Here is an 18,724-nt window from a genome sequence, read left to right on the forward strand (position 1 = left end):
TTTTGAAAATACAAATTGAGACGAATCTAACAAGATCCTACATGATTATGTTTTATTTTATATATAAATCACCAACAATAGTCAAAATTGAAAATGTGAATAGTGTAAATTAAACAAACGTTGCGAGTATTAAAAATCAGAGGAAGTAATTAATTTGGAACCGAATTGACCTGACCAGGAATACAACCCGCCACCGGATTAACCCGATAAGAACCCGAAACAGATATGAACCTAAATAAGATGTAACCCAACTAAATTCGTTTCAATCCAACCTGTTTCCGTCCACTACCCGAGTAATCCGATTGGATATGAATCATATCAAATATTAGTCTAATCCGATATGAATCATATCAGATATTAGTCCGATCCGATATTACTCAGACCCGATATGAACCCGAACTCGTTACAATCCGGCTAAAGCCGTTAACAATCCATCAGGTTCCAACCCGATCTGATCCGAATCAACGTCTTGACTACAATCTGACCCGTATACAACTCGACCCGATACGAATCTGTGCATAAAAAATATGACCCGATCCAGTCCGTTAAGTTTTAAACCCTATCTGATCCGATCCATTAGCCAAATAAAGTCGTTCTAATATGATCCTTCTCAACCCGAATACAATGAACCCGACTCAAACTCGACCCGTTGATCCGATTTGTCACCCCTAATAACTACTATATATTTATATTCAAGTTCACAATAATTGGTTGACTTTTATAGTATAATTTTAAGTGGCTATAAAAATATCCTACACTTACGATAATACACCTGTTTTATACAAGATCCGATCCGCTAAAAAATGGAAAGAAATGATTTCCTACCATTTTTGCCAACAAAAAAGCAATCAAATTAAATTGAGAAGGAAACAAATACGTATTCGTTGATTTGTTTATGGTCTAAAAACAATCTACTCACTACCAAAAATGATTTTACATTCTTGTGTATTTCGTGTGTGATCGATTGGAAACGTGTATTCCTTCATTTGTACCGTTTCACAAAAAATGGCAACAAATCAAAATTAATTTGCTTTAATTTGGTGTTCTGGAATCATCAATTCTTCTTGACTCCCATTATATAAAGTCATTTAATCCCACCTAATTTCATTCAGTCCAATTATCTCCTACTTTGCATAGTGAAGTAGAAAAAAAAAAAAAAAAAAAAGTTGTCTTTAATTTAAATTTTCATGCAGCATGGCGTGGATTAGAGTACGCAGGCGAGTTCCAGAAATGGGATGTAAGTCACATTCCCTTGACAGCACGGGCCGGTCAGGTGTGGAACATGGAGAGGAAGTGAACTCTCGCGTTCATGGTAAAAAGCCAGCCGCAGACATCATCATGCCTATTACTATTAGTGATCATGCCTATTTTAATTTGTGTAAAAAATGTGGTGAAAGGTTCAAACTAAAAAAAGATTTAACCTTCCATCTGAAACTACATAATGCTGCTGCAAACCTGAAAAAGCCAGCCAACAACAAGCTTGAGGAACCACCGCGGATGACATTTACCCCACCAAATATGCCAGAATCACTCAAGGCATATTTAGACAAGGTTTCAGCCCCTCGTAGGAGAGGTAAACCTGCAGCTGATGCTCCATTAGTAGATCTAACCCTTAGAGTTGGAAGGATTGTTGATGCTCCTCGTCCTCGAGGAAGACCACGTCGTCTTCCTTTACCTATTGCTCCTTCCAGACCCGGACCATCTCGTCAGCTTCTCTGGTTCAAGGAGTATGCCATGTATTTGAAGCTTGCTGGTAACAATCTTGGCAAACTCCTCAATACTGTTGGAGATGTTCAAAATATTGTGTCTTTTTGTCAAACTCTTTCTGATAAAGAACTTGAGTTGAAATTAGGATTTTCATTTTAGGGATATCTCTATTATATTGTTTGGGAACATCAATTACTATCTTCTTTTGTTGTGTCATTTTTTTTAATATACTTGTTCTAGGATGACAATTATGATGGTTTTTTTTTAATGTTGTTGTTTTTAAATTTAATGGTTTAATCTTAGTTTTTTAAATGATATGTTATCTTAAATAATTTGTTTAATTTTTCAATTGATTTTTAGTATTATTTGAGAATGTATTTTAATATATTTTTATTTAACTTACTTTTTCATGTTTTTCCCAAACCATTTTGTTTTTGTTTGTTGTATTTGTTCAAGCGTTATAAGTTTCTATTCAGAATGATGCATCATTATTTGTTTCAAACTTTGGTCAATTATTAACTTTTTTATTATTGTTAGTTTTATTATAGACTTCAGTGAAATTCATGTGTGTTTTATTTTATTTAAAGAAGAGGGGTTTCATTTTTAGTACATCAGTACGGAGTAAGGTTTTTTTGATACTATGGCGTATAAGTTTGGTTGTTGTAGTTTTTTTTGGGGGGTTGAACTTTGGTTGAGGTAGATGATTAGCAGAAAAAAGATGGGAAAATAATTTTCACAAAATACAACCCGCATAAGGTTAATTGGAAAAAATAACCAACTTTTAAGGTATCTAACGAACTTAACGACTGATAAAATAATAAATATATTTATTAGATATTAGGTATTAGGAATACGTTGGGTTTGGTAAATTCGTTACAGATTTTGTTGACAAAGAAAAGTACGTGTAAACACCAATTTTCACAAAATACGTACAACAGGCAAAAGGTTAATAGAATAACGATTTTTTTTAAAGGTATCTAAAAAACTTGACGTTTAAACAAAATAATAAATCTAGTTATTAGATATTATGAGTATGTTGAGTTTGTTTTTTTTTTTTTTTTTGATAATTATGAGTATGTTAAGTTCGATAAATTCGTTACAGATTTTATCGGCATAAGAAAACCATACGACCAATTTTCACAAAATACAACGCGCGTAAGGTTAACAGGCAACAATAACGATTTTTAAGTTATTTAACGAACTTAACGACAATTCAAATAAAAAATATATTTCTTAAATATTAGAAGTACGTGGAGTTCATTAAATTCGTTACAGATTGTGTGGACATAAGAAAACCATAACAACTTGAACGAACTAATAATTAGGGAGTATGAAATTACAGGGATAATCATATCCTTGAGCTATACTCGTTGTATGAAAGTGCCCAATATCTTAATATTCTATTAGATACCATAATTTGTTACGCATGATCTTATTTATTTAGTAAGGTTGTTCAATTTGATTAACACTATATGTTATAACTACAACTAGCTAGTTCATTAAGCTTGTTACTCATCTAAACTTGTTTTAAAGGTATGTTATTGAAACGGTAAACATCAAACAGAAGAAAGGAATACAAAAACTTATATGAGGTGTACACAACTGTCAAGGTTTGCATGATTCATGGTTGGATTGTGCAAATAAAATCCTTCCAATTTCCAATTATCATACAAAAAACACCACCTCAGACATTACTCAATTCCATAGTTTATTTGAAATTATCTACAATTCTACACTGTTTCTTGTTTATACAATTATACTTGTGTATATATAATTCATAACCGACACCGGAGCGTCATTTTACTCCTAGATGCGTACGTGTTTAAACAGCAAGCCTTCACAACATCCATGTTGTAGACTTGTATGTTGTAACAATAGAGTTATACGGAGTATACAAGTATCATAAGAACGACGTGTGTTTCTTGTCACATTAATTCTGTCACATTAATTCAGAGGTTTATCATTTTTTTAACATTTGCCATGCACATTTTATACAATTTTTATGTCTATATTACATTAGTTCAAAATATGAATATTTGATATTCTTAAAATAAACAAATTAAACAAGACCCACATGAATGAATACGTTATTTCTTATATATTTGAATCAGTTTAGAAAATTCTCTTCAATTGTAAACAACATCAAAATTCTAAATTGAAACATTGTTTTGGATGGCCATACACATGTTCTGTTTTTGCAAAAAGAGCCTAGCATACCTCCTACTTCCTATTATGGCCTTTTGGGATCCCGGCTCAGGTCATGTTTCTGCAACATTTTGATATAATTTCTCATGAGAGTAAACTTGTTAGAGCCAAGGTAAAAGAAATAGTTCCATGTGTATATTCCTGTTTTATGCAAATCATCAAAGAGCAACCTGGACAGTGGACACATTCAAAACATGTAGATGAAGACTTTACAAATAGGCTTTCATTCACTAACAGAATAAGATACTCTATCAGCTTAGGATCGTAAATATCTACACGTACCTCACCCCATAATTCCCTACAGGTTCTGCAGACATGATCCCTACATGACGCCGACCAAATATTACCTGCATGAGAGCAGCAAAAGAAAACACTAATTTAACTTGTGATGATTTCAAGCGAAAGTTCACTTGGTTACTAGAACAGCTCAATTTGGTCATCAATTGTCTCCAAAGTCGACATCTTTCTTCTCATCTATGTATCTTAAAACACAAGCCCCTTTCTAGCTAGGGAACTTTTTTTTAACATCAGAAATTATGTTTGGTTACATTCTCTAACAGAAAGCAAGAACAAACGCAATATTGTGCAATTCTGCTAAGGTTACAAGTGACCAACTAACATAAAACATTAACAATACTGTTTCGGTAAGCAGTTCCACTTTGGTGAATAACTGAATAATGTAGCCATCTATAAAACCTCAATGGGAACTGAAAATTCAAAAGGGTTACCAAGAAACTAGAGACAGGAAAGAATAACACAAAAATTCAACCTTTTCACCCCCAATGGAGCGGATCTTGCTATCTGCAGCTGGGCTGTATACTCTCAGAAACTCAGCTGATAGGTTGAATGCACGGCCATCAGCAAATTCCACCTCCACCTGAAATGGAATATCCCAGTATCAATTAAGTCACAGCTGTACGATTCTAAGATGAAAATGCACATATGCTACATAAAAGACAGCCTACGGTTGTTAACACAAATAATATTCTGAAGTTAATAGCACTGACCTAAGCCAATCATTGTAACAATGGTAAGTAATATCTAACAGCAACAAATGGATATCCTATCTGCTGTCATAAATTTATAACAACTACTTTGCATATGTGACTGACGCAATGGACTAGATAACTAGATAAGCAAATAGCATTACTAATGAAATTAAATAGATGCCATTGTGTGACTTGTATCAAGTAAAGCTTGTTCAATAAAAGATTCAACTTGTTCTTCAAAACCTTTTTGTAACACACGTTTTAAAATCACACCATGACACGATTGACATCCGTTAAAGGACGTTTTCCACTTGTAGTAACTGCATCAGCAGTTACAAACCATCCGTCACACAACTGTTGAAATTCACAGTTAAGACAAATACGGATGTCACTGTACATGTTCAGAAACGCTCATTCCCACACAAAGTAACAGGTTAAGGTATTGGAAAAATCTGAAACACTCAAATTGCACATGATGAATTATTTCAATACGTCCATCCTAAACTGCACAACAGCAACACGTAGCATTAACCAATACTAAGATCACGATCACAGCTGCAAGGTTTTTGCATGAGCTACATTAATTAAAGATTTTGCAAAATATACATAAGAATAATACAATCTGTAGCAAACATTATCTATGTTTTAGATTCTTAAGATTAGTACAATTAAAAGTAAGCATAAGCTACACAGCTATGCTCAACACTGAGCTATGAATAAATACTGAGAGAAATGCTCAAGTATTTCTACAAACAAAAGGTGTTTGTTATGAGGAAAATGTAGTTGAAGTCTGAAGAATTATGACATGTTCACCATCATGCTGAAGAAAATCCAATAATGATCTGGTATATGTAATTATACACAGAGAAACATATATTACTAATATTAGTAATATAAGCAGAGGAGAACAAGGTTTTAATGACATGCCATGAACTAATATTAGAAGGAAACTAAACTCTAAGGTCTTCAACTTGGTGATAAGGATGAATTCCTGCAATGCATGCTTCTACATTTACAGCAAGTCATATTTATAGATCTGAGCAAAGTTGATTCAGGCCAATACACGGTAGCAAATCTCACAGCTCAAAACCTTCTTTGGCAATTAGGATTATGACTGTTTCATGAAAATATTTCCTCGTAATAAATGAAGTTGATCAGTTACTATAAACAATAGTCCTGTATCAATTTGAAAAATACCCAAAAAGAAAGAACGAAGGGTTTAAGGGACTTGGATGTGGGCGTGCAGCTAGCCTGTTCCAAATGATAAGAACTGGAGAAGAAGATTACTCAAACAGCACGAAGTAGGGATACCAATATACAATCAAGATTACCAAATCAGTCCAGATTCAAAAGAGACTTTTTACTGTAATAAGTTAATAACTAATAACAAGAAAAAGAAAATCAAGCATGCCGTATTATAAGAACTCGGTAATTAAGTTGGTAAAATTGAATCATTAAATAACCACAGCAAAGTTACACCTTCTCAAGCCACCGGATAACACAAATGATAGTCTGACACGTCCGCAATAAGATGTCATCACATCGGTAGTTGATATGAACATTTAATAACTTTGTGCACCCTTGCAACTGATACAGATTCAAGCTTTAAGTTCAAGTTATTGTACAGGTAAACATCAAGATGATGAAGCTGTTAGTCCAACTTCAAAAAGAATGAAACGTCATGGATTCAGAGAAGAAAGAGAATGGAATGAATTTACCATTTCCCCTTCCATAACCTTGTTTGGTTCATTTCATAAATCCACCAAAACCATTTCCCTCACCTCAGCCATTCCTTATCCTCTCTTCCCTTTATCACCAACCCCATCACCCCACACCAGCAGCAGTCATCAGGGTACTACAGTGCCTAGACACCCCCACCTCTCAGACCATAGCTTCAAAGATAAGTGATCACAGATAGGCAGATCTAGCAAGTGAGCTTTCTCCATCCATTTACAACCATGTCAGTTATCACAGATATGCTGACCTAGCAGACTAGCGCCACCGTGGCCAAACTAGACATTTAGACAATTAAAAAAATACGATTATTACATGAGAGATATGAGTCTTAATTAATTTATATAGCACTTAATTTTAACTAATGAACTATTTTTGGAAAGGACTCTCTATAGTTGGCCACTCTGAGATAATCAAAAGTTGGGACTTTTCAAAGTAAATCGGCCATAGTTAGGACCGATAATATCAAAATTTCCTCTAAAAAAACTTATTTTGTCTGAAGTAAGCCAAAAACAGGGGCCTTGGTACTTCTGATGGTGATGATCTCGAGCAGAAAGATAAGTTAAAGTTGGGTGTTGGTCTTGGTGATGGTTTGGTCTTTCACATTACCCCATAGCAAAGGGTGGTGGAAGGGTGAGGAGTAAGAAACTGGGGAAATGAGATTAGGTCGTATACCCGAGTTAAAACATATATAAAAGAAATTGTGAGCAAAAACCATGTCTAGGTATTAGCTACCAATTCCAAATCTACTCCTCATAATTAGCTAACCAAATACGTACAAAGTTTCATCTAGATCCCTTGCAAAATAAAATCTCTACAGTAGATTGTATGAGGAGAATACATTCCGCCCCATAATCTCTACATATTTCGACTATTTATATGAGAAAGAGATTATTTCAACTCTCTACTTTATATACGATTGACCTAGTTCCTTTAACTGTCAAAAAAAATACCTAGTTCCTTTAAATCTCTGCAGCCAAGTAATTCTTCAAAGCCTTAGATAGCTTAGCCCACAAGAATGTTAAAATAAATTTATTGATCCAGTTGCAAATTGCATAACAAGGTGGCTACCAAAGGATGTGCAGAATTTCCATTCTAACCACATGCTACAAGATTTTCCTGAAAGCACTGAATCAAATCAACTTCTTCTCCATTGTCTTTCCGAACCCCACAAAGAGCATCCAACATCAATCCAAAATAATAAAGAGAGTTAAGAGACAAACCCAAGACTTCCCATAAAAAACAACCTCCATTAAACATAGCACATCACTTAACATTGATGAAAAGCATGCCAAGAAGATACACTATTAACTCAGTACAGCCACGGATATGAGGTGGGATAGCCAACCTCAGTGACTTGATCTTTGCTTTTGGAGGATTCTATTTGTATCAATCCTACCAAACGCCAAAGTCAATATAAAATCCTTCATCTTAAGGGGAACGTCATTCTTCAAAATGAGATTGGGTATTGGAAAAGTCTGATACCAAAGAGATAAGATTAAGTAACGCAAAACAGACTAAAACAAAAAGGTCCCAGACAATCCAACCACCCTCCACATGGTAGAATCATCCACCTCAAAGAATTAAAGTATGTCTCTCTATTTCCATAGAATCATGGCATCATGAGGAGGTCTCCTTAAGTGAAAATCCCGGCATCATCAACATAGAAAGTAGACACGGAAGCTTTCTGTAGCGTACACACAAGAGGCAGACAGGAATAGGTTGTTTCCATTTTCAAACATTCTCCAACAAATGAATGCAGGTAGCCAAGAACCCTTCCCTTTCCCAATATAAAACTTGAGCAACAAATACATCTCCACCATATCAACATGCATCACAATCGCAGCATCCTAAGCATTGCCCAATCCAGGGCGCAAACCGTATTTCATGTGCTCTTTACAACACACTATCAAAGAGACTCAATTATATGAATATTACAGGACAAGTATGTGAATTGTTACCTATCAGTTCTCTAAATACATAGTTCATTTATATCTCCCCATAAATACACGCTGCATAATCTTAAACCCTAACAAATGTATCTAAAATACTAGTAAGAACTAAAACTAACAAGAAACAAAAAGTTTATAAAATTCTGAATTAGCATAATATGAATTATGGAACAAAATTGGTTGAAATCTGGCATTCATAGAAAATCAACGATGACAAAACTGTAGAACAATTTAAAACTTTAAGCTTGAAAATGAAGAAAGGGAACAAATAGCTTGCTTACAGACTTAGGTGGACGGAGGGAGAACCTGGTGAGGCGTGGTGCATCTGCGGCAGCGATGTGCATGCTTCGGGCGGCGCGCTGTAACGCTAACATCGCCATTGTTAATCTAAGCAACTGCGCGACGGAGAAGCTGACCTACTCCATTTTTTGTCACCGGCATATGTAAACGAATGTAGTGCGAAGATGGTAAATTGGTAATGCCTCGGTCGAAGACTGTGTCGTCGTAACTACGTCAGGTTTTAAACGGCGATTGTCGTCGCCGCGGTGATATCTTCCTGGGCCAGGAAGTCTTTTTTTTTTTTTTTTTGACGGGGGGTCAGGAAGTCAAAATGCCGAAGTTTATGATTTGGGATTTGTTGCCCCATCTGAGATGATCTGATTGTTAATTTTAGAAAAAATTGATAAAATCGGTGTATGGTGCACGTAGAACTTAAGAACAATAGTATATAATTGAAAGAATATCTGATTACGAGAAAAGAATATGAGTATTTTTTTTATTTAGGTTTTTAATAAATACTCCCTCCGTCCCGGAATACTCGACCCGGTTTGACCGGCACAGAGTTTAAGGGACTTAAATTGACTTATTTAATTTAATAGGTAGTAGTTGATAGTGGGGTATTATTTTAATGCAGTTAGTGGGAGGTGGGTTAAGAGGTGGGGTTGGGGGAGAGTAGGGGTTGAATTTTTAATTATTTTTTGTATGGAGTACGGGGTAGGTGGGTTAATAGGGGGGAGTGAGAAATAATATAATATTGTTAGAATATTTCCATTTTTAGAAACAGGTCAAATATTAAGGGACGGTCCGATAAGGAAAACAGGTCAAGTATTCCGGGACGGAGGGAGTAGTAAAATAATATATTATTTTTATAACAAAAAAAGTGAAATATTATATCGCATGTTCTTTTGCCGTAGTGTCATGTTCTTTTGCTTATACACATATGTTCTTTTTGTGCACCATGCTCTATGTGCATCACGGTCCATAATCCACGGATTGAACTGAAAATGACCCGACTGCAACAAGTACATTTTATGACGTGTATTGTTAGTGCAACATTAAAATGGCACGTGTCACGTTATAATTGGTTGTTTAATTTTTAATATTTTTTAAAATATTCCTTACTTCTTTTGTTTTTCAAAAAGAATTAGACCTGATCAAGACGAGCCCGACCCGGCCCGCCTAAATTTTTTGCATGTTTGGGCAGAATTTTCCCGCCCGGTATTTTATAATTTCTTGGGCGGGTTTGGGAAACACAAAACTACACTTTTTAGTTATAAATTTGGCCCGGCCCGAAAAGGCCGGTATTTTAGGCCCGAAAATAGCGGGTTTGGGCACAAATTTTTGGCCTGCCGACCAAATTGCGAGTCCTTTTGCGGGCCGGGTTCTTTTGCAAATTGCGAACCCGGCTCGAACCCACCATCATCTCCCCTCTATCACCATCTTTACCCACCCACATCACCCGTAAAGGACTCTTTCCTCCCCATACACCAAACCACAACATTGCTCGCCCTCAACCTCACCCCATCCACTAAACCACTCCAACCTACCCTCACCTTAATCGAAAACACATTCAGACCACCTCCCTAGCCACCCAATCGTACCAGCTCATAACCTCTTCCACACAAAAACCCCACCCATATCCCTCAACATCAATACCAATATGCTTCTCATTTTTCCTCCCCAACAACAATTGCAATCTCCCTGCGAAAAACCCAGAAACATACCTCCCCGCGAAAAACCAAGGACCATACCTCCCTCCATAACCCACTTAACCACGCGTCGGCATTTGACATCAAAATTTACCTAAAACCCCGAACCTCGATTTCGAACATAAAGGGAAGGCAATATATCCTCAAGGAAATGTGTCCTTCACCCAATGTGCATTAGCCTAATACCAAAGGTTCAGATTAATTACGAACAATTAATTCAGTGAGATCAAGTGATCTGAATAGCTGGCTGGAGCAATGCTTCCGATCAGTGAGTTCTAATCCTAATTAGGCTCACATCTTACTCTTGACTGAACCTATAAGGTCACACCATTGGCATGTAACAGATCACCGGATTAAATGAATCGGAAATTCATTTAATAGTTTTTCGAGAAATTAGTTCGGAAAACATAAATATACGATTTAACATTGGATCGTGAAATCATATATCATGTTGTGTATATTCGTAAGTTAGGCGAAACGAATAATCGTATCGTACGACATTGAATCGTCAAAGTACGAAACGATAAATAAATTGTCGAAGGATAATTTAATCGCAAACACGAAAGAAAACCCACGAGCCAAGCACACGAGGCGCAAGGCCCATGGGCGCAGCGCGTATGCTCACTGCGTTGTGTGCTATGGTTGTGCGCCTGCTGGCCGGTCGAAGCTCCTAGCTTTGGTCGGTTGGCTTTATTGCTTGATAGGGTATTTTAATAACTAATTCTACATGTTTTCTAACTTAACCTAATTTCCTATTCTAACCTAAGGATATAGAGAACCATAATTCTCTTTGTGCCTCCATTAGAGTGTTCTTCCAAAAAAGCAAACATCTTGAAGGAGATCTAAGCCCTCAATCTCATAAGGATCTGAGCGTGTCGGTGAACCAACTAGAGGAACGACATTTGGAGTTGTTCGTGTTCGTTGAACTAAGGGGAAAACACGCTACAAACGTAATTTATGCTTAATCTATTTCCGTTTTCGGTAATATTTCCGATTCAATATTTCCATTTCCGATTAATATTTCCGATACGAAACATATTTCCATTTCCGACAATATCTTCGACTTCGATAATATTTATATTTCCGTTATGAACCATATTTTCGTTTCCGGTAATATCTTCATTTCAGACAAATATTCTTTCTTTGCCTTTTTGATAGTTTGTTTAGCTCCCACTGAAACCAACATCCGTCATTTCTGAATATCCATAATTAGAGTATATATTAAATATAATATTCAACTAAATACTTGATCCGCTCACGTACTATTTGTGTGACCCTACGGGTTCAGTCAAGAGTAAGTTGTGGCATTAATTATATTAATTCCACTTGAGCTGAAGCGGCCTCTAGCTAGGCATTCAGATCACTTGATCTCACTGAATAATTAACTTGCTTAATTAATACCGAACCGCATTTATTAGACTTAGCATCAAATGCATTAAATGAAAACTTGGACCAAGGGCGTTATTTCCTTCAAATGGGAAGTGATCTTTCTTGGTAGATGAGTTGAGGCGGCGGTAGTCAATGCACATTCTCCATCCGGTCACCGTCCGGGTGGAAATAAGCTCCCCACGAGCATGGGTGACTACCGTCATCCCACCCTTCTTTGGCACAACATGGACCGGGGACACCCATATACTATTTGGAATGGGATAGATGACTCCGGCCGCCAAGAGCTTCACTATCTCCTTCTTAACCACCTCACCCATAGGTGGGTTAAGCTTTCGTTGCCTTTCACGATGAGGGATAGCATTGTCCTCAAACTCAATACGGCGCATACAAAGTGTCGGGAAAACACCTTTAAAATCACCAATGGTGTAGCCCAAAGCACTTTGAAGACGTTTTAATACATTAGTGAGCTTGAAGACTTGCTCATCATCCAATTTAGCATTCACAATAACGGGATAAGAAGAGTTTGGGCCAAGAAAAACATACCTCAAGCTCGAAGGTAGAGGTTTGAGCTCTACCTTGGGAGCTTCCTTACCATTTCGACACTTAAGATCATCTAAAACTTATTCCCGGTCAAGCACAACCAAATATTGCTCGGATTGAGCACAAGGTGGGGAAGAATCCAATAGCTCCTTGTAGTTGGCCATTTCAATCCCCACATCTCCTAAGCCTTCTCTATTCAAAATAGAAAGCTCAAGGGGATCATTAGTAATGAGCAATTTCTCAGGCATTTCATGCACAATGGGATCAAAAGAGTCAACAAAAAAGCAATTTTCATTAGAAGAACAAGGATAATTCATGGTTTGATTCAAATAAAAAACTAAACTATTCTCCCCAACCTTCAAGGTGATCTTCCATTGCTTATCATCAATAATGGCCCCCGCCGTGGCCAAAAAAGGCCGACCAAGAATAATTGGGACATGAACTGGGATCACGAATATCAAGCACAACAAAATCGACGGGGATCACGAATTTTCCAACTCTCAAGGGTACATCCTCAATCTTGCCAATAGCATATTTGACCGAACGGTCGACAAGTTGCAATGTAATGTTGGTTGGGACAAGATCACCAACTTCAAGCTTAGTGAACACCGAATAAGGCATTATACTAACACTAGCATCCAAATCACACAAGGCATTGCCAATTTCAAGCTTCTTAATAGCACAAGGGATAGAGAAACTACCCGGATCCTTGAGTTTGGGTGACATTTGGTTAAGAATAATGGCACTACAATTCTCGGTGAGATTCACCGTCTCCTTTACGTCACAATCCCTTTTTCCACTCAAGATTTCCTTAAGGAATCGAGAGTAGGTAGGCATTTGCTTGATTGCGTCCGTAAAGGGGATGGTGACATGCAACTTACTTATCGTTTCTAGAAACTTAGCAAAATGGGCATCTAATCTTTGTCTAGCAAATCTTTGGGGAAAGGGGAGCTTAGGAACAAGAGGTTGGAGTGAAGTGGCCTCCTTTGGCCTTGAATCATCCGTCACAACCTCCTTTGGGGACACAACATGATCTACATCATCATCATCAAGGACCCCTACTACCCCTTTAACACCCACATTGGAATTAGAGACACCACTAGACGTAGGACCATCATTCAAAACATTCCCACTTTTTGTCACAATTGTATTCATGCCCTTGAGGTGGAAGACTAGAGTAGGATTGATTTTGATTTATGGCGCTAGCCAGTTGAGCTAGTTGGGTCTCAATCATCTTTAAGCGAGTATTGAATTGCTTGAATCCATCCTCAAATTCAACATTTTTCTTGGCTTGCGCCCCCACAAATGACTCCAAGTTAGACTTGGGAGAGGGGAGTGGTAGAGGAGCATGATGAGACCCGGGTGAAGTGGGTGGAAATTGAGTGTTATAAGGCTTAGGTCCATTGAATCCGGGAGGAGGATATTGAGAACTTCCATATTGATTTCCCGGATTCACTTGATAACCTCCACTACAGGTTCCTCTATTATTCCCATATCCGTAATTGTAGCCCCCTCCACCTTGGTGAGTTGGGCTATAACTACCTTGATTGTATTGGGGTTGATTACCATAACCATAGGGTTGGCCATAGGGAGTTTGGCTTTGATAGACTTGCCCCCTATAGTTATCCCAATTTTGGTGATCAAACCCTCCTCCTTGGCCTTGGCCTTGGCCTTGGTAGAAATTACCTTGGTAAGCATTAATAGGGGGACCTCTAAGACCTTGTTGCCTATTGAAATTAGGATTTGGGGGTCCATCATACCTATTCCTTTTATTCACGGCATTAGCATACTCAACATCAAAATCATTATCATAAGAAGGGACATGTTCAACATAGAACACGTTTTGCAATAAATGGCACATATTGGGGAGATGATCATGCCCACCACAAACATCACAAAAAGAAGTATTAGGGGAGCATAGTGTTTTAGGAACTCACCTTGCCCCTCCCTTTGGTTAGAAGGGTGGCCGATGGTGAAGGAATTGTAGATGGAGATGGCGGTGTAGATGGAGCATTCTCAAGCTTCTCAAGACGGGGGGTAAGCTTCTCTATGATATTTGCTTGTTCTAATGCATAAGTCGTCCCTCGTCCGTCATCTTGACAACCTCTAACCTCATAGTTCCTTGTCTCCACATGCCATGCTTTGTAGTTTTTGACTATATCCTCTATGATTTCCTCAATTTGATCCTCCGTCGTGTTCATAATCGGACCACCCGCTCCCGCATCAAGACTAGTCTTAGAAGCCGGGCGAAGTCCCAGGTAGAATGTTTGAAGAAGGAGCCACTTTTGGATGCTGTGATGTTGACATTCCCTTTAATATTCCTTGAACCTATCCCACACCTCAAACAACGACTCATCTCGATTTTGCTCAAACGATTGGATCTTATGCCTATACTCGGCGGTCTTGTCATGGGAGTAGAATTTTCTTAGAAAAGCACTTGTAACCTCTTTCCACGTCTTGAGAGAGTTTGTATTGACCTCCTTGTCAAGCCAATCACTTGCTCTCTCAAGCAAAGAGAACCGGAAAAACTTAAGACGAATATACTCAGAAGTAACACCGTGGTGCTTGATTGTATCGCATTGGTGTTCAAATTTCTTAAGATCTTCGTGGGGCGACTCACTAGCCTTGCCACAAAAGGGGTGGCTTTACACAAGAGTAATCAATGTCGGACGTATTTCGAAGTTGTTGGCATTTGTGGTTGGAGGTTCAATGCCGCTTGTGGCTTCGAAGGCCCCCGGAATACCCAAATTCTTTACCGGTGGCACCATGACTTCACTAGTAGAATCCGTTGAACTCGTAGGACTTGAAGGGACTATCTCGGATGGAATCACTCTTAAAGAGGCAAACCGATAGTTTCTAGAAGAGCGAGTTTGAATCCTTCGTAAACCCCTTAAGGTCCTCTCTAAATCGTTATCTAGAGGAAAGAGAGGTCGATGGCGAGTACGGCCTCGAGTGTGCATACAACAACTAAGTAAACACGTTAGCAATGACTATCAAAACTAAAAACAAGAATTAAAATGGTAAAACTGGACTCAACAATAAGGCTAAACTCAAAACTAACAACCATTCCCCGGCAACGGCGCCATTTTGGTAAGTGGTTTTTGCGTCGTTATACGAATACACCTAATCAAACAATATTTATAAGAACACCTAACTAACCAACTATATTGATTATGGAGGCAAGTTCGGGATCATCCTAAGAGAATGGATGTTTAATTTTTCAAACTAATTGTATTAACAAGATAGCTCAAGCGGAAAAGTATTTATGTATGTAACTTTGAAGCTATTGAAATCAAAATGTATGAAATATGCGCAAGTAAATAAACTCTAGAGATTTCGGGAATTAGCAATGGAATTTGAATTGGGAGTTCCGAAGATCCTCTCATGATAGACAATGACTAATGAATGAATGAAATGACCAATTTGCTGCTTCAACAAGCACTAGTCAACTAACCCTAATCTAGCTATCACTCCAATCAAGACTCGAAGAGGAAATTATGAACAAACGATCAAGCCAAAGTAATGCAAACAACGAATCATGCTCTCGCGCCAATTTAAAGCCAAACACTCCAATATTCTAGCAATTTAGGTTAGCTAATCCAAAAACCAACTTGACATGGAATCAAACATCAATTAATCAATTTAATCACAAAACCAATCCCAAAATAATCTCCAAAATCCCCAATTCTACATCCAAAGCTTCAACCCTAATCTCTAGATTATGACTATTCAAATAGCATGATTAAAACTAAGATTAAACTAAAACGAATCCTAATCATAAAACTAATTAAGCAAATCGAACTAATTCAATCAACTAAATCAAACATGAAAATTCAACGCCAAAATCCAATAAAATTCAATCAAAATATTCGATCTAAACCCAAACAACGAAATCAAGTATAAACTAAACTAATCAAGCAATTTAAGAATTAAGGAAACAATTAAAGATAAGAGCTAGAATTTTACCATGAATTACCGAAATTGGCCCAAAATTGAAGAACAAAATTCTGGAAATTGAAAAACAAAACTCAAACTAAAAGAGAAAGTGAAACTGAAATTTGTGATTGTAATTCATAAAATTGAGAATCTAACTACAAAGTCGAAATGCTAGCTTCTCTAATCTACTCAAAACTGCTGCCCGCTGCTATATTTCTCGAACCAAAGAAGAAACCAAACAGCAGAAACTAAGAACTCCAATGCGAAGAACAAAATCAGAATCTGGAAAACAAAATTCAAATTCTAAGCTACGAATCTAGTTTCTAATTTATCTGATCTCTCGTTATTCTCAATCCTAAATCTATCCTAAATCGTCGCTGCTCGACTCACCTCTGAAAAATCTAATAATCGAGACCCCAAAAAAATCGTTGCTCTGCTGCTTAAATACGACTGCCGGTGTGGGCGAGGCAGCCGGCGGCGCGGGCGCACTTCACGAGAACTCCACATTCTGGCTCCAACGCGGGAACTTTTCGAGTGCAAGTTTGGTGAGGCTGCGGGCGCGGTGACTTTTGGTGTGGACGCATTGCATTATTGCAGGAGCAATGAGTATTTATGGGCGCACAACCTGCCAAGGCTTCTGCTGCTAGCTTGTTTGCTCGTGGCTTGGTTGTCGCTGCACATTGCTTTGTCGTTGCCCATCATCTAGCGCGACAATGGCTTTTCGTTGCATATTGCATTCCGTCTCTTAACACAACAAAGCATTGTATAGCAAAGTTACAAAAATCGTGTAGCACATTAGGGAATCGTATAGCACATTAGGGAATCGTATAGCACATACTTAAATTGGATAGCATATTATTAAAATCGGAAAGCACATTATTAAATCGTATCACATTTTTACAAATCGTAAATCATTTTAATCATCGTCTAAGCCTAAATTCACATTATTTAGCATGTTAATACTCCAAATGGCCTTACACAATGAAAATGAGCATAAAAGGCATATTTAGGGCAAAAACGACTAAAATATACGCAAGACGATGTAATGTTACGATTAATGCAAAAACGCGATAAACGAAATAAAAATGATAAATCTAAGTAAAAATAATAATAATTAAATTCCTAATAAAATGAAATGAAATCCTAGGCTAAGAGCGACAAAAATCTCTCTCATCAGAATCCAACCCCATAGTCAGTCAGTTTCTGGAAGGTTCGAAAGTTGGAAAGCTAGCAAAGTCAATTGGTTAGTGTTCATGAGAACCGCAGTATAGCCTACGCTGTACTGTAACCTGAAATCTACATTTTTACAGCTTTCATCACCATATAAATCTTCTCACTTAATCTGTTATTTAATCACGATGAATAACATAATCTCTGGACAAATCTGATTATTGCTAAGCTCCTTAAATCTATCTAATCACCTTTTTGACGACTGTTTTGTAAATATCTGCGCATTAAGATCAATTCAGATTAGTAATGTAGCATAACATATGTCCCTTTCGTCGTCCCATTGAACTAGTAAGGACCGCCGCGTGGGCTAATGCTGGGCACTCCCCGTATTAGTAAACGTCCCCCAACTCTCAATCTTAGCTCCGTTGGATGTACATTGAGGGATCTCCATATCCGGGATCACAAGGGAACCTATGGCTATTGTGAGTCAAATATGTTTGCATTCCAGGCATATCACGATAACCGGGTTTTGTCAGTTTTCTTCAATGTCGTTGTAAAACTTAATGGCGACTCCTACAGACTAGTAAAAAAGAGGCTAACGCCCACAGTTAGTTCCTATTTACTTAATATGCTTGTCACATCCAGGGGCGAAAAGTCATAAAGGTTGTATATATTTTTAGAGGCACCCCGTCATGTTTTTTTTACCCCCTCACATTAGGTTCTAAGATTATTATAAGTGCTTGATTTGGAAGGCAATTTTAAACTTAATTACTTGGAACTAGTTGTTTCTATGTTAGTTTGATTATTTAGTGAACTAAATCCTTAATCAAACATACAAACAACGCATTCATGCATAATATACATTCAACAATATATAATAGCATAAATTATTTTGGTGAACTAGTTGGCCCAAAAACTTGGTCTTGAAACATCCAATTTTCCCTTCACCTTGTTAGCTTGGCATCGTCTTGAACTCCATTCAAAAGGCTAACTTTAAATTTTAAATAATCTTGAAGAACTTGAACCTAATAATCTAATTATTACATCAAAACGTCAATGGTACGCATGCCATATTTAAAACTTTACATTCAAAGATAAAACGGTACACAAACCG

At 37.4% G+C, this 18,724-nt stretch overlaps 1 protein-coding gene and 1 non-coding gene across 5 annotated transcripts; one reads left to right on the forward strand and one right to left on the reverse strand.

The window, feature by feature from the left end:
- Positions 1–3,782: 3,782 nt before the first annotated feature.
- Positions 3,783–9,243, reverse strand: LOC110796599 (uncharacterized). 4 transcript variants are annotated; one of them, XM_056840208.1, is made up of 6 exons: positions 8,894–9,243; positions 6,620–6,913; positions 6,381–6,488; positions 4,682–4,789; positions 4,195–4,259; positions 3,783–3,973 (listed from the first exon to the last, which is right to left on the reverse strand). In XM_056840208.1, exons 2-6 carry the CDS (start codon positions 6,632–6,634, stop codon positions 3,961–3,963), a joined length of 309 nt encoding a protein of 102 aa, XP_056696186.1. In that variant the 5' UTR covers positions 6,635–6,913; positions 8,894–9,243; the 3' UTR covers positions 3,783–3,960. The 4 variants fall into 4 exon arrangements, with proteins under 4 accessions (XP_056696186.1, XP_056696185.1, XP_021857350.1 ...); XM_056840207.1 differs by having other exon boundaries at positions 3,783–4,082; positions 8,894–9,232; XM_056840209.1 differs by having other exon boundaries at positions 3,838–4,082; positions 4,200–4,259.
- A 5,550-nt stretch (positions 9,244–14,793) lies between these two features.
- Positions 14,794–14,900, forward strand: LOC130471146 (small nucleolar RNA R71). Its single transcript, XR_008931810.1, has one exon. It is a non-coding gene; the product is annotated as a small nucleolar RNA R71 (small nucleolar RNA).
- Positions 14,901–18,724: the final 3,824 nt, after the last annotated feature.

This window comes from Spinacia oleracea, chromosome 3 (assembly GCF_020520425.1).
Source record: "Spinacia oleracea cultivar Varoflay chromosome 3, BTI_SOV_V1, whole genome shotgun sequence".
Lineage (NCBI taxonomy): Eukaryota > Viridiplantae > Streptophyta > Magnoliopsida > Caryophyllales > Amaranthaceae > Spinacia > Spinacia oleracea.

Coding starts and splice junctions, on each gene's coding strand:
- LOC110796599 (XM_056840207.1), bottom strand. Junction 4,260..4,681: donor GCTCCATTGGGGGTGAAAAG/GTTGAATTTTTG, acceptor GCTCTCATGCAG/GTAATATTTGGTCGGCGTCA. Junction 4,083..4,194: donor GTAGGGAATTATGGGGTGAG/GTACGTGTAGAT, acceptor TCCACTGTCCAG/GTTGCTCTTTGATGATTTGC.